The 22,738-nt window shown below is 48.8% G+C and overlaps 3 protein-coding genes across 3 annotated transcripts in view; 1 reads left to right on the forward strand and 2 right to left on the reverse strand.

Annotated features, from left to right (window-relative positions):
- The window catches only part of LOC130678807 (zinc finger protein 493-like), a 170,701-nt gene that overhangs the window by 49,428 nt on the left and 98,535 nt on the right, over positions 1 to 22,738 (reverse strand). The window lies entirely within an intron of this gene.
- LOC130682240 (zinc finger protein 665-like) overlaps positions 1 to 22,738 on the reverse strand; it is a 148,855-nt gene that overhangs the window by 27,070 nt on the left and 99,047 nt on the right. The gene's annotated exons all lie outside the window — the stretch shown is intronic.
- On the forward strand, positions 195 to 19,043 carry LOC118912413 (zinc finger protein 541-like). Its single transcript, XM_057496595.1, is given in 17 exon segments — positions 195 to 204; positions 243 to 368; positions 371 to 485; positions 2,103 to 3,053; positions 3,055 to 3,925; positions 5,431 to 5,489; positions 5,768 to 5,927; positions 6,158 to 6,331; positions 7,255 to 7,579; positions 12,376 to 12,439; positions 13,029 to 13,171; positions 13,548 to 13,651; positions 14,851 to 14,926; positions 15,456 to 15,544; positions 17,624 to 17,767; positions 17,930 to 18,111; positions 18,222 to 19,043. Coding segments are annotated over 17 exon segments (3,765 nt in total). The 3' UTR covers positions 18,394 to 19,043.

Raw genomic sequence — 22,738 nt, forward strand, 5'->3', positions numbered from 1 at the left:
CCACAGTTGGGCCACTGACTGGACACTGTCTGGCAGCGTGGCCAGACCAGGGTCCTTTCTCTCCCCACTCTCCGGTCTAAGCCTTGTTTTCTCTGCGAGATAAGGTGCTGGAGGTGCAGAAAGGGCTCCCAGGCCTCCCTTCCCAAGCCTCCTGCGGTTCTAAGAGGCGGGGGGCGCTTCAGCCCAGCTCTTCCATGTCCCCAGGTGTCTCTAACCTGGGCTTTCTCCTTCTGTTTGTTTAGACCTGAGGCTGGGCAAGCTTCAGGTGCCTAGAGAGGCTGACGAAGGAGGCAGGGCCATCTCCGGGCGCCCGAGGAAAGGGAAGTGGCACCCCACTTCACCTGAGAGCCCGCTTCTGGACTGCAGCCTCCCGGGAAGGTGTTGAGCAGCGCCAGCTCCCGGAGCAAGCACTACCTGACGCACAGCCAGGAACGGACGCATGTTTGAGGAATCTGCAGCAAGGCCTTTAAGCGCCACAACCAACTGTATGTAGGAGTCTGGTCACCAACGTCTGTGCAGGGGCCTGGGGGGTAGGGGGCGAGTTCCTAGGTCGTTCTCATCGCCTCCCAGATGAGCCCCTGTCGGTGCTGGGTCCCTGTGACCCGTGCTTAGACGCGGGCTCCGTGTCTGGGGACAGGCATGACACTGCCCTGAACAGGTCACCCTTCCCAGCTCCCAAAGTCACACCAGTGAGAAAATCACTGCCTTGATTTGCAGATGGGACCTCCTGAGGCAATTCTGTCATGGAGGGAATCGGGTTAACTTTATAGAGAAATATTTGGAGACAGTGGTAGGAGCCTGAGGAGAACCAGCCCGTGTTTATATGAGGCCCATGTACCAGGACTCCACAGGGCATGAGAGATGCCAAAATACCTGTGTCTAGAACGGGGCAACGGAGCATTAACTCTTGTTTGTCTTTTTTAACTCCTTATTTTTTTTTTTTAACTCTTGGTTTTAAAAGAAAGCCCATTAGGAGTCTGGAGCAGAATTCCTTTTGTTCCTAATGTCTCTTAAATGATAAGCTTTTCTTGATAGTGAGGAAGGACAGACAGACCTCCTCAAACCAAGAGACTGGCAAGTGGGAGATGGCAGTCCATCGCGTTTTATACGCTCCTGCCCTTCCCGCGGGGCTTTGACTGACCCCCCTTCCGACTCATCCTCTCCCCAAGCCCCCTCCAAGGGAAAGGCAGCGATTTGCCCACGTCACAGACCTGTTAACAGGGGAGCTGGAGGTTGGGTCTCTGCCACTCTCCTCCGATGGAGGCCAGGGCCGCCCTTTGGGGAAGGGCTCTGTCATTTATCAGACACGCCCCGTGTGCCGCATTATTAGGACTGTCCAGAGTAGGGTGTTGGGAATGAGGAGGGTGATTTACTCATCTGTTTAGGTTATTAATGTAGATACAAGAATGACATAAACATAGTGCCTGTTTGTATTCATTTCTATTATAGGAGGCACATTTAGCTGTTTTCTAGAAAGTTCTGATTGGGAATCTGTAAATTGTATTCTTTCCTGTGGGGGTTTCAGGCAGCTGTCTCCTTATAGGAATTCTATGGCAGGGGAAAGACTCCTTTGTTAAAGGCAGGATCCTCCCCATGTGCTTTTCCTCAAATGTATTCCACAAAACTTGGTTCTTGAGGGCGCTAAGAGGAACTATTGCAGAAAACAGTTCTGTGGGCAAGTATGTTTCAGAGACATGGCAGGTTAAACAGATGACCCTCTATCTACCTGCTATGTGGCTGTTACATTTGCTCCCCTGAACCTCAAGAAGCACATGGTGCTCTGTCAGGACTGACTTGCCAGGGGAGCCCATGTCCTCGGGGAGCAACTCGGGAGGGCTGGCGTTCCTGGGGAACCCATTCTGGGGAACTCTGGCCTGGCTTCTGGTGATTTTTCTCTCGGATAAGGGGTTTCCTTAACGGGGAGGGAGAGGGTCACCCCTTCCAGATGCTTTGACCATAGCCAGGGGCTGAGTGCAGGTTCTGAACTGTGGTTCTGAGCTCCCTGCCCCTTGGGAGTACTGTGGGGGGAGTCAGGCTCAGGACCCTGCAGTGGGAGGCTGAGCCCCAGTGCCCTCTGACTCGCTTCTCATGCGTGACCACAGGACTGGGCACATGCTCCCCCACCAGAAGACCAAGCCCTTTGCATGCATGGAGCAGGGCTGCAGCATGAGCTACTGTGATGACCGCTCCCTGCACCGGCACTACGAGGTCGAGCATGGCTTGTGTGTCCTGAAGGAGGCCCCCCCTGGGGAAGAAGCCTGTGGGGACTCCTCTCCTGCCCACGAGGTGGCCGGACAGCCTGCTGCAGATGGCCTGCGGTCCCTGGTGCCTCCAGAAGCCAGGTCCCCAGGCTCCCTTTTGCCCAATGAAGACCTCCTGCCCTCCACTGTGAGCGGCATGGTCCACCAGGAGATCTCTTCTCCTGGCCCGGTCCTGGCCGGGCCCTCAGATGACGGGGAAGGGAAAAACACAGCCTGCCCCTGCCCACCCTCACTGGGGCCCTACCCCTGCACCCCAGCGGCCCCAGGGACCCTGGGCACTGATGTTCCCGAGGAGTGTCATCCCCTGTGGAAGGAGCCCGCTGCTGGGTTCACAGCCACTCACTCCAGGGTAGCAGAGGATGGTGGTCCCGACCCAGCTGAGTCGGAGCGGCCGCCCCAGCGACCACCCACCCTGGAGAGCGGGCAGGAGGGTGGGACCCTGCCGGCCGGCCTGCCTCTGATCCGAGGCCAGGCAGCGCCTGCCAGCGCCGAGCCATCAAACCACAATTTCCAGTGGCTCCAGAACCTGCCAGGCTGCCCCGAGAGCGAAGGGGACGATGTGTTTGCCATCCAGAAGCCCACTTCCATGTCCCCTCAGGAGGGCTCCGAGTCTGGGCCCAGGCCCAGCAGCACCTCCCTGATGGGGGAGCCCTCGCCCAGCGGTGGCCCCAGTTTGGAGGATGTACTGCCCCTCCCCCCCACACTCCTGAAGGCACCTGGGGAGGCCTCAGGCCGCCCTGGATATGCCGGCGAGGAAGGGGACACCAGGGCTTCCAAGGAGAGCGATTCTGACGGACTCCTGCTCACAACAGCACGTGCAGGAGCCCGCCCTCCAGGAGGCCCTGAAGCCGAGCTGGCTGTCGTCTGACGCCACGCCACTCTTCAGGCAGCTGTTCCTGAAGTCGCAGGAGTGTCTGGTGAGTCAAGAGCAGATGCAGGTGTTCCAGATGATCGTCAAGTCCCAGCGGATCATCTCTGGCCCCCAGGTGGCTGTGGCCTCCTCCCAGCATGCTGTGCCTGAGGGCAAGCAGGCTGCGCTGAAGCCACTGCAGGGGCCACGGCCACACCAGACCCCACCACTGGCACCCACAGTTGACTCTTTCCATCCTGGCCCGGGAAACACAGAGGCAGAGGGATCCCCACCCCACAAGAGAAAAACCATGCCCGCCTACCCCAGGGAGGCCTTGCCCGGCAGCAATAGACGGGACATGAAGGGAGGACCAAAAGTGGCCCCTGCACCATGGGAACCCCCTGGGAATCCAGACGTCTCCTCTCTGGCCAAGCAGCTGAGATCCAAGAAAGGGCCCTTAGACCTGGGGGACATCCTCCCCACAGGGGGCTCATGGCAGACCCAGCTAGGTGGGGACGACCCTGCTGGAGCCCAGCTCCCAGGGAAGCAGGCCTGGGCGGAGAATGGCCTGGCCTCGGGGGCCATGAAAGGTGCAAAGGGCCTGGCCTGCTCCCGGCGCAGAGGTCACAGGCTCATCCCTGGCAACCCGCAGGACAAACGTTTCTCGGACTTCCAGAAGGGGAAGGTGAAAATGGATATGCGCTGTGAGGCCTCTCCCAGCAAGGTGGCCATGGCCTCCTTCTCATTGGCCGGGCCTTCGGTGGACCCCCCGCAAGACTCAAAGTCCAAGCTGATGATATCCAACAGGATCCAGGTACCTGACTTTATGCTGTGAGATGAGAGTCTCACTTATCACTTGTTTCCGAATTTATGAGTCGTCTGGGCATTTTATTTAGTGCCTGTGCGTCCTCAGACCTAGTTTCACAGAGGCGAAGTGAAGGTCCTGAGAGATCGTGGCCTCCCCACCAACCTCCCCACAAAAACGCCAGGATTTAGGCTTTGCAGAGTTGCTGGGACGCCCAGTGTCACCTTTCCTCACTGAGTTTTTTCTACTTGCTTTCCTCTTGCCCTTCCCTTCCTTCTGGGTTTTTCCCTCAAACTCTTCAGAGGATATAAAGGAAGAGTTCCTTCCCCCTCAGCATTCCTGCATGAGATGCCATCTCTGGTTGTGGGGCACGGGTGCCCACATGTGTCAGCACTTGTGCAGCATTAGCCTGGTTCCTCCCCAGGTGGTGGCCATGAGGACCTGGGCCCCAGGCGGTCAGATGCTTCTTTGGGACGTGCTGGCATCTAGCACCTGACAGCTGCATCCTCTTTTTATTTTAAAACAGCTTTAATATTCACATGCCATCTAATTGACCATTTTAAATCACATCGTCTGGTGATTTTTAGTATATTCATATAGTTGAAATCATACACTGTGGCCTTTTGGGTCTGCCTTCCTCCACTCAGCATAATGTTTTCAAAGTTCACTCATGTTGTAGTGTACGCCAGGGCTTCGCTCCTTTTTATGGCTGAGTAATGCTCCAGTGTGTGGATTCATCACATTTTGTGTATTTATTCATCGGTTCATTGCCATTTGGGTGGTTTCCACTTCTTGGCCATCGTGAATAGTGCTTCTGTGAGCATTTGTATAAGTTTTGGGGGGACATACATTTTCATTTCTCTTGGAAGTGACCTGGGGGTGGGATTATTAGTTCATGGGGTAGCTCTGTGTTTAAGCATCTGAGAAGCTGCCAGGTTTTCCAAAGCAGTTGCGCCCTTTCACATCCCCATCCACGGTGGACGAGGGCTCCGGTTTCTCCACAGCCTCATCAACACTTGCTATTGTCCAAATTTTTTTTTTACCATAGCCATTCTAGTGGGTGTGAGGTGCTGCCTCATCACGGTCTGACTCATGTGGCTCTAACGCCTGGTGGTGCTGAGCATCTTTTCACGTGCTTATTGGCCATTCATATGTCTTCTTCAGTTTGGTGTCTGTTCATATCCTTTGTCCATTTTTGAACTGGGTTATTTGACTTTTGTTGAGCTGTAAGAGTTCTTTATGTATTGTACACACAAGGCCCTTATGAGATGTATGACATGTAATGACTTTCTCCCATTCTGTGGGATCTTACTTTCTTGATGGTGTCCCTTGATGCAGAGAAGTTTTAAGTTTTGATAAGTCCAGTTTGTTCTCTTTCTGTGTCATCCAAGAAAGCATGGCCTAATCCAAGGTCACGGAGCCACACCTGTGTTTTCTTCTCGGCACCTTGTAGCTTTAGTCCTTGCATCTGCCTCATTTTTGATATGTCAGCTCAGATGTATTTTCATCTTCAGGGAGGAAATACCTACCGACTCCCGGATCCAGTGAAGGAGGAGAGCACGGCAGGCTGATGGTAAGTTCAGAAGCCCCTCCTTGCCGGGCCTGGGGGCTCAGCCCCTTGGGAGTCCTCTGGGGCTTTTATGTGCTGGCCTTGGGTGAGTGAGTTCTGGATGCTTCAGCCCTGAAGAGGTGCCTGCCAGGCCACGAAGGAAGGGGGTATCGTCTCCATTTCTGGGGATTCATCAAGAGTTGTCAGTGGATCACACTTGAAAGTAAAAAAAGAAAAAAACAGAAAATGCAGGGGTGGAGTCCCCTTCTCCCTTTCTTCCCTCCTGCCGTGTCTCTCCACAGTAACCAGCAAAATGGAGGCCCTGCACACTGGGCAGAGCCAAGGAGCACGTATATCTGCAAGAACTGCAGCCAGATGTTTTGTACAGAGGAAGGGCTGACCAGCCATATGTGTTTTCCCAACGACCAGTGGCTGTCACCTCGAGGGAACCAGTACCAGCAGGTGAAGGGGCACGCGCAGTAGGTTCTGTGCTCGCAGGGCGCTCACAGGCTTTGGGGGAGGGAGTCAGTGGCTGGGTGTCACTGTCTCAGGATGGAGGCGTCCTCCTAGGGAAGCCTACCAGGAGTCAGGCTGCGCTGCTCCGGGCGGCAGGCCCACACTTGAGCCTGGAGCGGCCCCTCTGCCGCCTGCCTACGGTTCCTCTTACGCTGCCATCTCTTCCCTGTGTTTAGGTCTCGGGCACGGAGTTTTTCAAGCCTCTGAGTCAGGTGCTGTGGGTGGAGGTGGAGGCACAGAGCCCCCCAGGAGCTGGGAAGCCCCCGGACAGCACGAGCACAGCTCCTCTGCGGATGCCTGCGTTGGAGCCTGTGGGCCCAGTGAGCGGGCCCCCAGGGAGCACAGCCAAGGTGGGTGCTGCTTGGTCCACTTTTTTCCCACTGCCTCCTGCACAACCTGCCAGTGGAAGCCATGGGCAAAGCCCAAATCAGACGCCACAAAAAATATTCTCTCCAGAACAGCTTGGCTTGCATGTTCATTCATTCATTCACCTTCTGGGCCGGCCCTGTGGGGGCAGTGCTGGGGACACCGTGGTGACAGGGATGGCCCCAGCCTGGCCTCCTGGGGCTCCCAGGCCATGCGAGTAGATGGACCCATGCCAGGCAGTGAGGACTCAGACTGGGCTGGGCTGGGAGGGCGAGCAGAGGGACTGAGGGGACACCAGAGACCCTGACTGAGGAGGTCAAGGAGGACTTCCTGGAGGAGGGGGTCAGAGCTGAAACCTGGGGGATGAGGAGCAGTAAGATTGGCAGAAAGAGGGGAGATTGTGTGGAGGTGGGTAAGAGATGTAAGTTCAAGGGATCAGCCATTGCAGCCTGGACTGGAGGGTCCCACCTGGAGAAGCCCCCTCCAGGTGGGGCAACAGGGTGCACAGATCCGCTTGTCCATCTCATGGAGCTGCGGTCATTTTTCATTTTGTTGTGCTGTTGCACTGCATCTCTGGCCCCATCTCTAAGTGCCAGTCATTGTACCAACTTGACGTTAGGCTCATACGTCTCCAAAACCCTTTGTATCAGGGCCTCTCCTTGGGGGGGTGGGCACATGAGGAAGCTTCCGGCATCATCCATCCAGGCCGAGAATCCGGGGTCTGGCTCTGGCGTGGTGGCCCCGCTTGGCTCCCTTGCTGAGCCCGGCTCGGACAGGGGTGTTGGGTGTTACGTTTCCCTCTGGCTCCGTGGGCAGTGCCCTTGCTGGTGCTCACACCCCCTTGAAGACTGAGCTGTGCACACGTGGCCCCAAGTCACCCCCTGTGGCTTTGAATTCTCCTCTCCAGGGACAGGACGGAGACCAGGAGGAGAGAGATGGGAAGGAGACCAGCCAGCCCAGAAAACGGAGAAAGCGCCTGCAGCCCAAGGCATCGTTCCTGCCTCCCGCCCCTTCTGCCTCTGGGGGTCCAGGCCCTGAAGAAGGCCACCAGAGCTGCCTGCAGTCTTCCGTGCTCCTGGTGGACCACTCCCTGCAGGGACTGTGCCCACGCTCTCCCGATACACCGCCCCCGGTGCTCAGCCCCATCCGGGAGGGGTCTGGGCTGGATTCTAGCACTCTCTGTTCCATGTCCACTCAGGCTGGTCCTGACAAACTCATCAGCACTGAGCTTGGTGAGTGAGGCTGGGGCCCGTCATCTCTGACCATCACACGGCAGGCCTGCAATGGACCAGATTCACCTCGACGTGTAGCATTTGGTCCAGGCGTTCTCTCTGGCCCTTGCCTGTGTCTGGCCTGGGGGTCCCATGGCTGCTCAGAGGTATCCCAGGACCATGTGGAACCAGCAGCCTTCTAGGTGCTGAGAATTTTACAGGCAGAAGGAAAATATAGAGGTCATTTAGCCTGACCAGCCTTCTGCCTGTCCTTTTGAAATTTTTTAGCAGCTTTATTGGTACATAATTCACATACCATATGAGTCACCCATTTAAAGTATATAGTGTGTTTTAGTAAACTCAGAGTTGTGCATCCACTGCACTATGTAATTTTAGAGCAATTTCATCACCCCAGAAGCAGCACTGTATCCATTAGCAGTCACCCCCCCCCCACAGCCCTGGTCTCCCCAGCCCTGGGCAACCACTAATCATCTCTAATCATCATGGACGCACCTACTCTGGACATTGCATATAATTGGAATCATACAGTATGTGACATTTGGTGTTTAGTTTGTTCATTTAGCATAATGTTCTCAAAGTTCATCCATGTTACAGCATATACAGTGCTTCAATCCTTTTTATGGCTGAATAATATTCCATTGTGTGGATACACAACATTTTATCCATTTATAGCTGATGGGTCTTTGGGCTGTTTCCATCTTTTCATTATTGTGAATAATGCTGTTATGAACATTCACATACAAGTTTTTGTTGGACAAAGGCTTTCATTTCCCTTGAGCTTATGCCTGGGAGTGGAATTGCTGGGTCACAGGGTAACTATGTTTAACGGTTGAAGGGATTGCCAGACTGTTTTTCAAAATGGCTGAGCCATGCTAATAAATTTCCATGCACATTGCATGCAAGTTCCAATTTTCCACATCCTTACCAACGATTCTTACCTTTTTCGATTATAACTCTCCTAGTGGGCATAAGATATCTCATTGTGGTTTTGATGTGCATTTCTCCAATGGCTAATGATGTTGATATCTTCCCATGTGCTTATGTCCATTTGTGTATTTTCTCAGAAATGTCTATTCAGATCCTTTGCCCCTTTTAAAAATCAAGTTATTATCTTTGTATTACTGAGTTGTAAGAGCTCCTTATATATTCTAGATGCAAGCCCCTTATTAGATATATGATTTGGGAATTCTCTCCTGTTTCATGTCTTGTCTTTTCATTTTATTTATGGCATTTGTGGTACAAGAGTTTTTATTTTTTGTCACTTGTGCTTTTGGTGTTCTATCTATGGTTTTGCCTGACCAAAAGTCACAATTGCTTTTTTTAAGTCAGTTAAGAACAGAGAAGAAATATGCGATTATGCTGACTTTTACTCCTTTTTCTTTTAAGAGCTTTATGATTTTAACTCTTATGTTTAGGTCTTTGATTGATTTTAAGTTAACCTTTATATATTATGTGAGGTAGGAGTCTAAATTCATTCATTTGCATGTGGATATCAGTTGTTCCAGCACCGTTTGTTAAAGAGATTATTCTTTCCCCCATTGAGCTGGTGTGGCACCTTTGTGGAAAATCAACTGACCATAGTGATTTTAGATTTTTCTTCTTTTTTAATACAGACAGTTACAACTATAAGTTCCCTTGGAGCATTACTTTAACCACATTCCATAAGTTTTAGTATGTTATGTTCTTCTTTCCTTTATCTCAAAATATTTCCTAATTTCTTTTGATTTCTTCTTAAATACACTGATTTTTGAGGAGTGTGTTGTGTTATTTCCACATATTTGTGAATTTTCCAAATTGTCTCCTTTTATTGGTTTCTAATGTAATTCTATTGTAGTCAGAGAACATGCTTTGTATTAAGTTGGTCCTTTCAAATTTATTGAGGCTTTTATGAGCTAGAATATGTTGTGTTCTGAAGAATGTCCCATGTACGCTTGAGAAGAATATATTCTACTGATGTTGGGTGGAACGCACCAAAAATGTTCCTATGTCTTGTTTTATTCTGTGTGGTTGTCCTATCCATTACTGCAGGTACTGAAATCTCCAACTATTGTTTTTAATTGTTTATTTCATACTCAATTGTGTCAGTTTGTGCTTCATGTATTTTTGGGCTCTGTTTTTGGTGCATATATGCTTATAATTGTCATAACTTCCTGATGGTGTGATTGTTTTTCTCATGATATGACTACAATGTTATTTATCATCACTGCAATAATTTTATCATAATCTCTAGGTTTTTTTGTTGTAAGTCTAATTAGCCTAACATTAGTACCATTCTGCCTCTTTTAAGGTGGTTTACTTGGTATATATTTTCTGTCCTTGTATTTTCAAACTGCTTGTGTTTTTTAAAATAAACCATGTTTCCTATAGATAATATTAGTTGGATCATACATTTTGTATCTAATCTGACAAACTCTGCATTTTGGTTGGTTTCTTCAATCCAGTGTCATTTCATATTACATTGATATATGGAGGTACCCATTTGCCATTATGCTTTTTATTTTCTGTATGTACCCTGCCTTTATCTCCTTCAGTTCCTCTATTCTGGCTTACTTATGTATTAAGTATTTTCTATTGTAACATTTTAATTCCTTTAGTTTTTCATGTTTTTCTTAGTCATTTCTTAGTAGTTCCTCTACAACTTAAAACTACATCTTAACGTCATGAGAATCTGTTCAGATGCATAATAACTTATAGTGAAATACGGAAACATTACTCCTATACAGCTCTATTTCTCCTAACCCTCTTGCTCTAATTATTCATATATGTACTTTATATATGTGTGTGTGTGTGTGTGTATAAACCCAGCAATACATCAATTCTTATATTATACGATTTTGTATTATGTAACAAAAACTGAGACAATAAAGGAAAGCAAGCATTATTTATACAGTTTGTTATATAACATTTTTAGTTACCATTTATCATCTATTCATTTATTCCTGTGGATTTGAGTTACTGTATGGAGGGCTATTTCTTTACTCCAATGCATCTCCCCTTTGTTGTGCTGTTGTTGTCATATATGTGTTTATAAATTACAGGCCTATAACAGTACTGTTTTATGCAATTACTTTTTAAGTCAATTAAGAAAAGAGAAAAAATATGCAATTATACTGACTTTTATATTTACCTATATAAGTACATTTACCAGTGTCTTTTGTTTGTTTGGATTCAGATTACTATCTCATGTCATTTTCTCTTTCAGTCTGAAGAACTTCCTGTAGTATTTATTTTCATTGTGGAGGTGTAATTCACATGTCATACAATTCATTCCTTAAAAATACACCATACAGTGGTGGTTGGTATATTCACAGAGCTGTGCAACCGTTGCTATGATCAATTTTCGGATATTTTCATCATGTCCCAAGGAAGCCCTGTACTTCCTTGTGTTTATGCTACTTGGAGTTTCTGGATTCTTGGATGTATGTATTGTTTTTTCATCACATTTTGGGCATTTTCTGCCATTAAGTCCTTTAAATATTTTTCTCTTCCTTTCTCCACTCCTCCTTGTATTCCCATTACACGTGTGGCTGCACTTATTGATGCCCCACATTTCTCTGTGTCTCTTCGTTTTCCTTCCTTCATTTATTTTTCTCTCTGTTCTTCAAAATCCATAATCTCCATGGATCTCGCTTTAGGTTGGCTGCTGGTTACTTCTGGAGGCTCACATCTACATTTTGGTTATTGTTCTTAACTCCAAGATTTCCATTTCGTTCTTAAAAAAAAACAATTTCTACCTCTTAATAGTATTCTCTCTTTGATGAGCATTTTTCACTGTACCTTCCTTTAGCTCTTTAGGCATGAGAGCTGGGAGGAGAGGGACCCCCTGTGTCCCTGGCTGCACCTCCCAGGAGTAGAGCCCTCCAAGTAGAGCTTCTGATACACAGAGCCTGGGGCTGGTGGGTAAGGGAACAAGTCATGGCTCAGATGCCACAAACTCACTATTCTCACCGACATTTACTCTGTTGTGCTGAATGAATATTTCTTAAAATGCTGTATACCTTTAGGATAACTTCTAGAAACTTTAAGTGCTTTTAAAATAATTTTTACCAGTTAATTTGTTTTACTCTTTGTCTTTTCAGAAGTCCTCATCCTCTTCCACATGATCTTTTTCACAACTCTTGTTGTGACAAGAAGAGTTAACATAAGACCTACCCTCTAACAAATGTTTTAAGTGTTCAATATAGTATCGTTGGCAGTGCCGTACAGCAGATCTCTAGAGTTTATTCATCTTGCTTAACTGAGACTTTACATTCCTTGGTTAGTAACTCCCCATTTCCCACAACCCTTACCCTGGCCACCACCATTCCACCCTTTGCTTATATGGATTTGACTATTTTAGACACTACATGTTAAGTGTATTCATGCAGTATTTCTCTTTGTGTGACTGGCTTATTTCATTTAATGTTCTCAAGGGGTTCATCCATGTTGCATATTGCAAAATTTCCTTTTTTCAAGGCTAAATAGGATTCCATTGTATGTATAAACCACATATTCTTTACCCATTCATATGCCGATGGGCATCTTGGTTGTTTTCAGATGTTAGCTATTGTGAATCACGTTGCGGTGAACATGGGAGTGCACGTGACTCTTTGAGAGCCTGATTTCAGTCCTTCTGGGTCCATACCCACAAGTGGGGTTGTGGATCATACTGTAGTTCTATTGTTAGTGTTCTGAGGGAGCTCCCGACCTTGCAAGCTTGGAAACCCTGCTTTCAGCTGCTCTACAAAGGCAGGCAGAAGGGGCCCTGCATCACTTTCAGTCAGTGTTCTTGAAGCTTTCTGTTGCGTGTTTTCTAGATCAAGTGGATGACTCTTCTGGCATCTGTGCGATCGAGGATGACACGGAGCTCAGCACTGAACCGTGAGTTGGAACAGACGTAGAACCTGGGGGTCCTTCCAAAGTGGGGATATTTTTACCCTCCTTGTGCTCCCCCAGAGCTCCTTCCTCCCAGAGGGGTTAGCTACTCTCTGGGAGAGAAGTGGTATATTTCTCTCGGTGTATCTGGGAAGTTCCTCCAATATTCCTTCTATCTGGGCTTCCCATAGTTGGGCCCACGGGGACAAATGCCCAGGACCCTGGGGTTCTAGGTGGAATTGGTGATGGCACATGTGAGACTTGAGTATACAAGGAATGGGACTAGAGGGATGTGGCCATGGGTGTACAATCATGCCAGGCATCAGCATACACCTCCCCTGTCCTGGACCCCAGGAGGGGCACCTGAGGCCAGAAGCCTGGTGATAAAGGAAACTGGAAGGAAGTGTAGCTGGACGGTATCTAGAACACCTGTCCATGTCTGTCAGGGGTGATGAATACTCAGCAGATGCATCTGGGAGATGACAGATGTTTCCACAGAGCAGGGCTGTGACCTGAGAGCAGGGCATGTCACACATCTCCGTCTTACTTCCCATCTTAGTCACATGTGTATGTCTCGTGTGTGGCCTCATTTCAGACACATCAGGATAGGAGGCGAGTTTCAGGCCGAGATCCCGGAGCTCCAGGAGCGCCCTGCGGCCGAGCCCGTTGAACATGGAGCTTCTCTGGTCTGGAAGCCATGGGACGATGTGATGAGCAATCCAGAAACACAGGATAGAGGTGGCTGAGACATGGGGGCAAATTCCAAAGGGTGCGACTCCTTCCCTCATCTCCAAGGAGTTCCTTCTCCCAGTTCTCACCTGGACCAAGAAGCAGTACCCCTGGGTGGGGTAGCAGGCTGTGGGACCAGGACTTCTTCTCCCGCCCCCCATTATCCTCATGCAGTAATTGGCCAGGCCATCCTGAGCAGGTGCCAGGAGCAGGGTTTCTGCCCTTCCTCCCTGTCCTTCCGCTCGCCTGCTTTTCAGGGAGATGTGAGGGAGACAGGGACAAGGAGCCCTTCTCTGTGCTTTTGGGGACGTCTCCTCCCTGGCATTCACTGACTCCCTGTGTCTCCCATCTCTCACGCCCTGCTGGGGACGTTTGCTGGGAACAGTGACTGAGCTCTGCAACTTGGCCTGCTCCAGCACGATGCCAGGAGGGGGCACCAACCTGGAGCTCGCTCTGCACTGTCTGCAAGAGGCCCAGGGTGACGTCCTGGTGAGCTGGAGGCAGGGGCAGGCTTGGCGGTTCCCTGGGAAGCCACTGCCCTGCTGAGGCCGGGGATCTGGTGCATGTAATGTGCTATCTGCGGGCTTTGCGGCTCCTGAAAACTGAAGAAAGGCCACCCATCCTTCTCCCCAGTGGCTGTGGGGGTGATGTGGTCTTCGTCAGTTGTAGGGCAAGTGTGCAGATGGGGCCCAGTTAGTCAGTCATTTACCTGGGGCAGCGGCAGAGCACCAGGTTCCTCCGAGATCGCAGGGGCAGGGGGAGTGGAGCTGAGTAGACTGACTCAGATACTGCACTGATCTGGTTCATCCATGCAGCTTTATCTTTTTTATTAAAAACTCATGTATGAAAACCCGATTCAACAAAAATATCTGCATCCTCCAAGGACCCACTTCACAATCCTGAAGTTTAGAAAATAAAAAGTCCCACTCTGAGTAGTGGGAAGGGAGGTCACGTCACCCGAGTTAGGGCCCCAGGAGTCAGTGTTGGCAACTGTACTTTTCCTCAGGTTGCAAGACAGTGGGCGACGCATAGTAGGTGCTCAGCCGAGGAACTAGCACATATTTGTTGGACCTCATGAGTGTTGTGGCCCTGGGGCAGGGCCGGCTTTGGGGCCCCCCTCGGTCTAATGCTCTGCCTCCACCATTTTTGAAATTAACGAATTTTCTAAAAGGGGCCTGCGTTTTCATTCTGCGCTGGGCCCTGCAGGTTCCACGGCCCGTCCCGATTGGGTTTACACTGGTGAGCGAGACAAAATCCTTCTCTGTGGGGCTTAAATTTTAATTTTAGGACAGTCAAAGGGAAATCTGTTTTCAAAAATTGTTAGTGGTTAGTGCTACGAAGAACATACAATGGGGCGTGGCACAGGCAGGGCTCCTACAAATGCCAGTCCTTACGAAGGAAGGAGCTGGTGCCGGAATAAATCCACACACTGCTTCCTTCGTCGAGAAAACCCTACTGAGGAAAACCCCAGCTGCACTCAGCAGTATGCGCAGTGACGGAGCTGGTATGTCCACTGCAGTTCACAGGTCACGGCCAGTCCACGGCCCCACCACGCGCTGAGTAGCCCTGGAGTGAGGGAGGCTTTAGGGGGGCCTGTCAGTGCTTTTCAAATGAATGAAGGGATGAAGGCAGGCCTCCACCCCACCTTCCCTCCCTCAGAAAGTAGCCTGCTTTCCTTCCTGCTTCAGGTGGCGCTAGAGACCCTCTTACTGAGCGGACCCCAGAAGCCACCAACTCACCCACTGGCTGAATATCACTACGCAGGTACTGGAGCGAGGCTGCGGGGGTGGGTGTGCCCGGCTAGTACCTGGGCTCTGCTTGTGCCCCTGGGCGTGCTCTTGGGGCCCTCCTTCTCCTGCCTTTCCAGAAGGGCCTTTCCTCTCCGGGGGACCTCAGGGGGTGCCTCTCTCTCCTGGCTGGGTGCTCCCTTCCCCCTTCCAGTGGTTCCCTCAGGGGCTGTGCCCAGCTAGGAAAGGGATCCCCTGGCCAGGGAGAGGTGCAGGTGGGCTCAGATGCAGTGGCTGAGCACCCCAGCCTGGGAGTCAGGCAAGTGGGGGTCCCTGCCTCCCGTTGGCAAGTCTGTTAACCAATGGAAGCCTTGTTATTGCATCTGTAAAGTGGGGATAGTATTGGTCCCAACCTGCTAAGGTTTTTCTAAGGATTGTATGAGATAAAACAGAATTCTTGGCACATACTTGGTACTCGGTAACGACAGCTTTAAAAAGGGCAGGCTGCATTTCCGCCACAGCTGCGGCCGCAGAACTGTCCTTTTCCCTCCTGTTTCCCCCGATAGGTTCAGACGTCTGGACCCCCACAGAGAAGGAGCTGTTTAATAAGGCATTCCAGGCTCATAAGAACAACTTTTCCTTGATACACAAGATGGTAAGGTGTACGTGGGTGGGCTGGTGTAGACAAGGCCTCGTCTCACACCGCTGAGCCGAGCCAAAGCTGGAGGGCCTATTGGGGTGACACGCTGTTCACACTGTAAACTGCTTGTAGTTTATAAAGCCATTGATGGGAACACCTCCAGACAGTACAGAAATGCCATCACGTGCTCAAAACCCTCCGCACCCATCCCCGTCGTCCTACTTCTGAATGATGACCTCTGACTTTGGTTGGGCACCTCAGGCATTTGCCCTTACAGATCTTACGTGCATATACACATGTATTTAGAAAAGGATGCGAACATACTACACTTAATGTCTGCTGTTTTTTGTTCTTTTAACTTGATACACACAAAACTGCATGTAACCAAAATGTAAGATTTGATGTTTTGACATATTTATACCTGCAAAACCATCACCATGATCAAGATAAGAAACACATTCATCACCCCCAAAAGTTTCTTCCTGCCCCCGTGGTAAATCCCTTTTTCCTACCACCCCTGTCCCTAATCACCTCCTTATCTTCTTTCTGTCACTATAAGTTAGTTTGCATTTTCCAGTGTTTTCTATCAATCCTGCAGCAGGTGCACTGCTTGTCTGCCTTGTGTGGCTTCTTACACTCAGCATCACTATTTTGAGGTCCATCCATGTTATTGTGTGGACCCTTTTTCTTGCTGAGGAGTATTCCATTGTGTGGATGTAACACAGTTGGTTTAATCATTCACCTATTGAGGGACATCTGCGTGGTGTCCACGTATCTGCAATTATAAAGCTTCTGTGAACATTCACATTCAAATCTCTACATGAAAAAGTAGTGTTGGTGGCAGGGAGGGCGGTGAATACTTAGGAAAGGAATGAGTGGCTCACATGATAGGTGTACATTGAACTTTTTCAAGAAAGCGCCTTTTCATCTAATTCTTCCAGGCGGTTCTTTACCCAGTTTTGGGCCACCTCATAAGCACATGCTGGTCAGCACATTGCTGAACGCTCGAGGGGAGTGCCCCCCAGATCTCTGGAAGTTTCCTCTGAGCAGCTCTCTTCCCTGTCCTGCCTTGTCCTGTGAACTCTCACCGCCTTGTTCTCCCAGAACCCCCCTCCCATCTCAGCTCAGGAAGCCCACTGGGCTCTGCCCGGACCCCACTCCCCAGGCCGTGGCCTGGAAACTCTCTCAGGGTGTAGTGTGTAGGAACAGTGGGGCTTAGTTTCTGTCTCTCAGAAAGACTTGTTCTTGGCTTGCCTAGCGTCTTCCCAAACATCATTTCAGACATTTTGACTGTTTCTTCTCATTGTTTTGAATGGGAAGGTCAGTGTAGCTCCTGCTGCTCCATCTTGTTGGGAAGCAGAAGTCCAAGCTCTTTTTTTTTTTTTTCTGCTAACATAGTGATGTTTCTTAGGCAGAGGATTTACTACTCTGGCTCCCAGTGTTTGAAGATATACGGAGCTGAAAAAATTTCACATGGAGAAAGTATTTTCTGAAGGGAGCCCCACATTGTAAATGGCCAATTTAATTTTCCTGAGAAATTGTCTTCCTAGAGTAATTAAACTTTTCTGTTCCGCTTTGTTTTTACAGAAGTTATTATTAATGGGGTCCATTCTTAGTGGGGGGAGAGCACATGGTGGGGTCTGAATGCCCGAGGATCCGACTGTGCCCTCAAAACCCCCCCTCCTCTCGTGGGCCTCCTACCTCTGCACTGCAGGGCGCTGCCTGGCTGTTGCAAAGGCTTTGTGGTATCTGCTGATGGGAGTCCCAGCTGGTAAATTCACAGCCATTAGGCCTGACGTCACAGTGGGCGCCTGTGTAGGGAGCCCTCGTGTACACCCTCCCGTAGGGAAGGCCTCCCGGGATTGACTTGGGGCTCAGAGAGCGCGCAGAGCTTGCACGGTGCTGGCTACGGCGGCGTCACCCTGGGCCCCTCATCACCAGCAGGACTCTGTGCTTCTGTGCTCCTTGTAGCCCCGGGGCGTGCCAGGCCAGAGGGGAGAGACATTCCAGGAGAGCTTTCAGGAAGTGCCTAGCCCCACGGCGAGGGGGTGTGTGGGGCAGTGCCCAAAGCCCGCTGCTGTTTTCTTTCACCAGGTCCGGACAAAGACCGTGGCCCAGTGTGTAGAATATTACTACACCTGGGAAAAGAGTGTCCGGTTTACTACCTCTTCTTGGGCCCCAGGAATGGAAAAGAGGGTCAAAAGGAAGCTGGCCGAGGCAGACCCAACAGAAACAAAGGTAGGGGATTCTGGGGCAAGGGGGTCTCACTGGAGTTCAGTGCTGGTCTGAAGACCTACTGACCACCCAGGTCGGGCTGGGGAAGGGGCCCCTACAGGGGAAAGCATCACCCTCAGAAGGTGGAAGGTCGGCACCCTGATGTCATTTCTGCCCCTTCTGCAGGCCACGTGCAGCCCTCAGAAGAGACGCAACCACCATCCAACCCTTGAGTTGAAGACAGAGACGGAGAGTGGCAGGGGAGAATCCGTCATCACCGCGAGCCCTAGTGCTGCTCCCAAGCGGACCCCTGAGCCTCCGGGGCGCGTCCAGGGCCAGGGCGCTTTTCCCTGTGGGGAGTGTGAGAGGTGGGCACCAGCCCTGTCCCCGGATGCACCCACACAGCCTGCCCTCTGTCCCCGTGGCCCTCAGCCCACCTTCTCCCTGCTCTGAGCCGTGTCCTCTGCTGACTCTTCAGGGTGTTTGACAAGATGTGGACTCGCTATGCCCACATGAAGCGGCACCGGCTTCAGGACCCCGAGGAAACAGCCGTCGGGGAGGAGCGGCCAGCGAAGGCCTTTAAGGTGGAAGAGGAGGAGAAGGAGGAGGAAGGGGAGATGGGGGCTGACATGGGCCCCTTGCAGGGGTGATTTGGGCCGTGAGCCGGGGCCAGGCAGCACATCACTGGGATGAGGACCTCGGGCCCCGTCACCTCTCCCATCAGCCTCCCCGAGGTGTTCAGGTCATCCCTCTGCCTGCACCCCCACCTCCCCTGCCCCCCACTGACCAGCCCAGCTTGCAGAATAGCTGGCATCAGCCAACAACAGGCATGAGAAGCGCCATCAGCGGACACTGTGGCATCCTCGTCAGCTGGTGCCAGAGGCCCCGGTCCCTTTACGTGTGCCCTGTGCCTTCATACCATAGTCTTGTAATGGCTTGGCTCACTGTTATTTTTTTTTGTCCATCTGTAAACGCTATTAAATTTTGTTCTGAAGCAGCTGTCTTCTGGCTTCTCTGGCCTGTTGAGCCAGCAAAGGCTTTAGGGCTCCTGCCACTCGCCAGCACCCCAGAAACGCGTGAGCTGAGTCTCCGCCCTGGAGGGGCCGCGTCCTCATGCATTCCGGGAGCGGCCCTGAGGCGCCTGCCGCAGTGTGTGTCCGCGCCCGGTCCATGCAGTGGGTCCACAGCGACCCAGGAGGGACCCGGGTGCTCCCCTCAGGAGCTCACATTTTAGGAGCAGGAGAGCAGCAGGAATAAATAAGCAAAGACGTGACTTTAGCTACTGCTTTGGGCCCTAAGGACAGAAGAGTCAGCAGCGTAGTGACAAGCAGTCAGGACATGACGGGGGTTCCAGTGTGTCCGGGGTAAAGTCAGGGTCTGCCAGCAGACACAGATGGTGACACTAGACAATTCTATCAAACATACAGAGAACAATAGCAATTGCATACAGTGTCTTCCAGAAAATGCTAGAAAAGGAATACTTTTGGCTCAACTTATGAGACCAGTGTACATGGTGACAAAAATAGACAAAGGCTTTAGCAAAAACATATATAGAACTACCAACTAAATTCCACAAGAAAAATGATGCCAAGATGAAGAAAACATCCGTGTTACAGTAAAGAACACCCACACAGCCTTACCTTTCAGCAGACATTCCTCACAGTGAAAGACTGAATGCTTCCCCCACAGAGACTGGGGATAAGGAAGGATGGCTTCTCTCCCTGGTGTTAACAGACGTACTACAACAAGTCACAGCCAGTGAAATAAGGGAAGAGAAGGAAACAGAAGTGACAGGACTAGGAAGGAATGTGTGATAGTGTACCCATTAACAGAAGATACTGTGGTACCAGGGATAGCCACACTCTCATCCCTACAACCTGCCAAGTGTTACACGTCAAAAGGCACTTTGTAAATGTGATCTAGTTATGCATCTTGACATGGGACATTATTCTGGATGAAGAGATGAGCATGTTGTAATCACAAGGCTCTGAAGAAGAATGCAGGTGCAGTTAGTCACAAAGATGTTTTTGCTGTGATGGGAATAGCATAGAGACAAACAGATACTAAGACGCTATTTTGCTGAATTTGAAGACGGAAGTGGACCATGAGGCAAAGCCTGTAAGCAGTTGCTAGAACTTGGAAAATGCAAGGAAAAGAATTCCTCCCTGGAGTATCTAGAAGGTTAGCAGCACTGTGGATGCATTTTAGACATCTTACCTTGAGGACTATAAGATAATAAAGTTTATTGTTTCAATCCACTTGCTATGTGGTCATTTCATACAGACCCCTTAGAACATTAATGAAACAGCCCCAGGAACCTACAATCTCTAGTGAATGAGATTAGTAAATTCTGAGGGTACGAGATCAACATTTAAAAAGAATCTGCCATATTTCTATATACAGTAGCAATTAAGAAATGGAAACAAATTGAAAATATAATTAATGCAGGATTGCTCAAAAGAGAAAAATGTTAATCTCAAAAAACATTGGCAGGATTTTGCTGCTGAAATCTATGAAATGCTGGTGAAAGAAACCCAGATCGCACAATAAGTAAAGGTACACCACAGCCACTTATTGGAACACAACACAGAAGTGAAGTCAAATGACCATGAATTGATAGGTTTAAAGCACTTTGTAACAAGATATGTTATAGTCACTTACAAGATTATCCTAAAAGTTATATGGAAAGGCAACAAAGTAGAATGACCAAGACATCTGAAAAAGAAGAGTAAGATGGTTGGACTCACACTCATTCATTTTAGGACTTCTAATACTGGATTAAAATGTAATGAAGATGTGTATTTGTGGAGTGAGAGACATACCAATGGAATAGAAGAGAATCCAGCGAGAGAGCCACATGAGTACTTACAGCTGAGTTTTCAAAGTACCTGAGACTTAGTTCTCATATAAATTCTCTGATGCGGATTCTGTTGTGAAATGTCATTAAGAAATCTATTCATTACATTTCCTTCTATTATGAATCATTTAGTGGATTCTGAGAACACTCTGTTGCTTAAAGGATGGCACAATATTAGAAAGTCCATCAACATCATCCACCACATCAACAAAAAGGACAAAAACCACATGATCATCTCCCTAGGTGCCGAAAAAGCATGTGACAAAATTCAACATCCATTCATGATAAAAACTCTCAACAAAATGGGAATAGAGGGCAAGTACCTCAACATAATAAAGGCCATATGTGATAAACCCACAGCCAACATCATACTTCACAGCGAGAAGCTGAAAGCCTTTCCTTTAAGATCGGGAACAAGACAAGGATGCCCACTCTCCCCACTTCTGTTCAGCATAGTACTGGAGGTCTTAGCCACGGCAGCCAGACAACACAAAGAAATAAAAGGCATCCACATTGGTAAAGAAGAAGTTAACCTGTCTCTGTTTGCAGATGACATGATATTGCACATAAAAAAACCCTAAAGACTCCACTCCAAAACTACTAGATCTAATATCTGAATTCAGCAAAGGTGTGGGATACAAAATTAATACACAGGACCTGTGGCATTCCGATACACTAACAATGAACTAGCAGAGAGAGAAATCAGGAAAACAATTCCATTCACAATTGCATCAAAAATAATAAAATACCTAGGAATCAACTAACAAAGGAAGTGAAAGACCTATACTCTGAAAATAGAAGACACTCATGAGAGAAATTAAAGAAGATACCAATAAATGGAAACACATCCTGTGCTCATGGATAGGAAGAATTCATATTGTCAAAATGGCCATCCTGCCTAAAGCAATCTACAGATTCAATGAAATCCCTATCAAAATACCAATAGCATTCTTCATCAAACAGGAATAAATAGTTCTAAAATTCATATGGAACTACAAAAGACCCAGAATAGCCAAAGCAATCCTGAGAAGGAAGAATAAAGTGGGGGATATCTTTCTTCCCAACTTCAAGCTCTACTACAAAGCCACAGTAATCAAGACAATTTGGTACTGGCACAAGAACAGAGCCACAGACCAGTGGAACAGACTAGAGAGCCCAGATATAAACCCTAGCAGATATAGTCAATTAATATACGATAAAGGAGCCATAGACATACAATGGGGAAATGATGGCCTCTTCAACAGCTGGTGTTGACAAAACTGGACAGCTACATGCAAGAGAATGAAACTGGATTATTGTCTAACCCCATACACAAAAGTAAACTCTAAATGGACCCATACACAAAAGTAAACTCTAAAGGGATCAAAGACCTGAATGTAAGTCATGAAACCATAAAATTCATAGAAGAAAATATAGGGAAACATCTCCTGAATATAAGCATGAGTACCTTCCTCCTGAACGCATCTCCTTGGGCAAGGGAAAGAAAAGCAAAAATGAACTCATGGGACTACATCAAACTAAAAAGCTTCTGTACAGCAAAGGACATCATCAACAGAACAAAAAGGCATCCTACAGTATGGGAGAATATATTTGTAAATGACATATTCAACAAGGGGTTAACATCCAAAATATATAAAGAACTTACATGCCTCAACAACCAAAAAGCAAGTAACCCTATTAAAAAATGGGTGGATGATATGAACAGAAAATTCTCCAAAGAAAAAATTCAGATGGCCAACAGGCCCATGAAAAGATGCTCCACATCGCTAATGATCAGGGAAATGCAAATGAAAACCACAATGAGATATCACCTCACACCAGTTAGGATGGTTCCTCAAAAAACTAAAAATAGAAATACCATTTGACCTGGGAATTCCACTTCTAAGAATTTACCGAAAGAATAGAAGTTCTCAGATTCAAAAAGACATATGCACCCCTATGTTTACTGCAGCACTATTTACAATGGCCAAGATATGGAAGCAACCTAAGCGTCCACCAGTAGATGAATGGATAAAGAAAAGGTGGTACATACACAAAATGGAATACTATTCAGCCATAAAAAAGAAACAAATCCTACTATTTGCAACAACATGGATGGAGCTGGAGGATATTATGCTCAGTGAAATAAGCCAGGTGGA

Source organism: Manis pentadactyla (genome assembly GCF_030020395.1).
Source record: "Manis pentadactyla isolate mManPen7 chromosome 15 unlocalized genomic scaffold, mManPen7.hap1 SUPER_15_unloc_1, whole genome shotgun sequence".
Classification (NCBI taxonomy): domain Eukaryota; kingdom Metazoa; phylum Chordata; class Mammalia; order Pholidota; family Manidae; genus Manis; species Manis pentadactyla.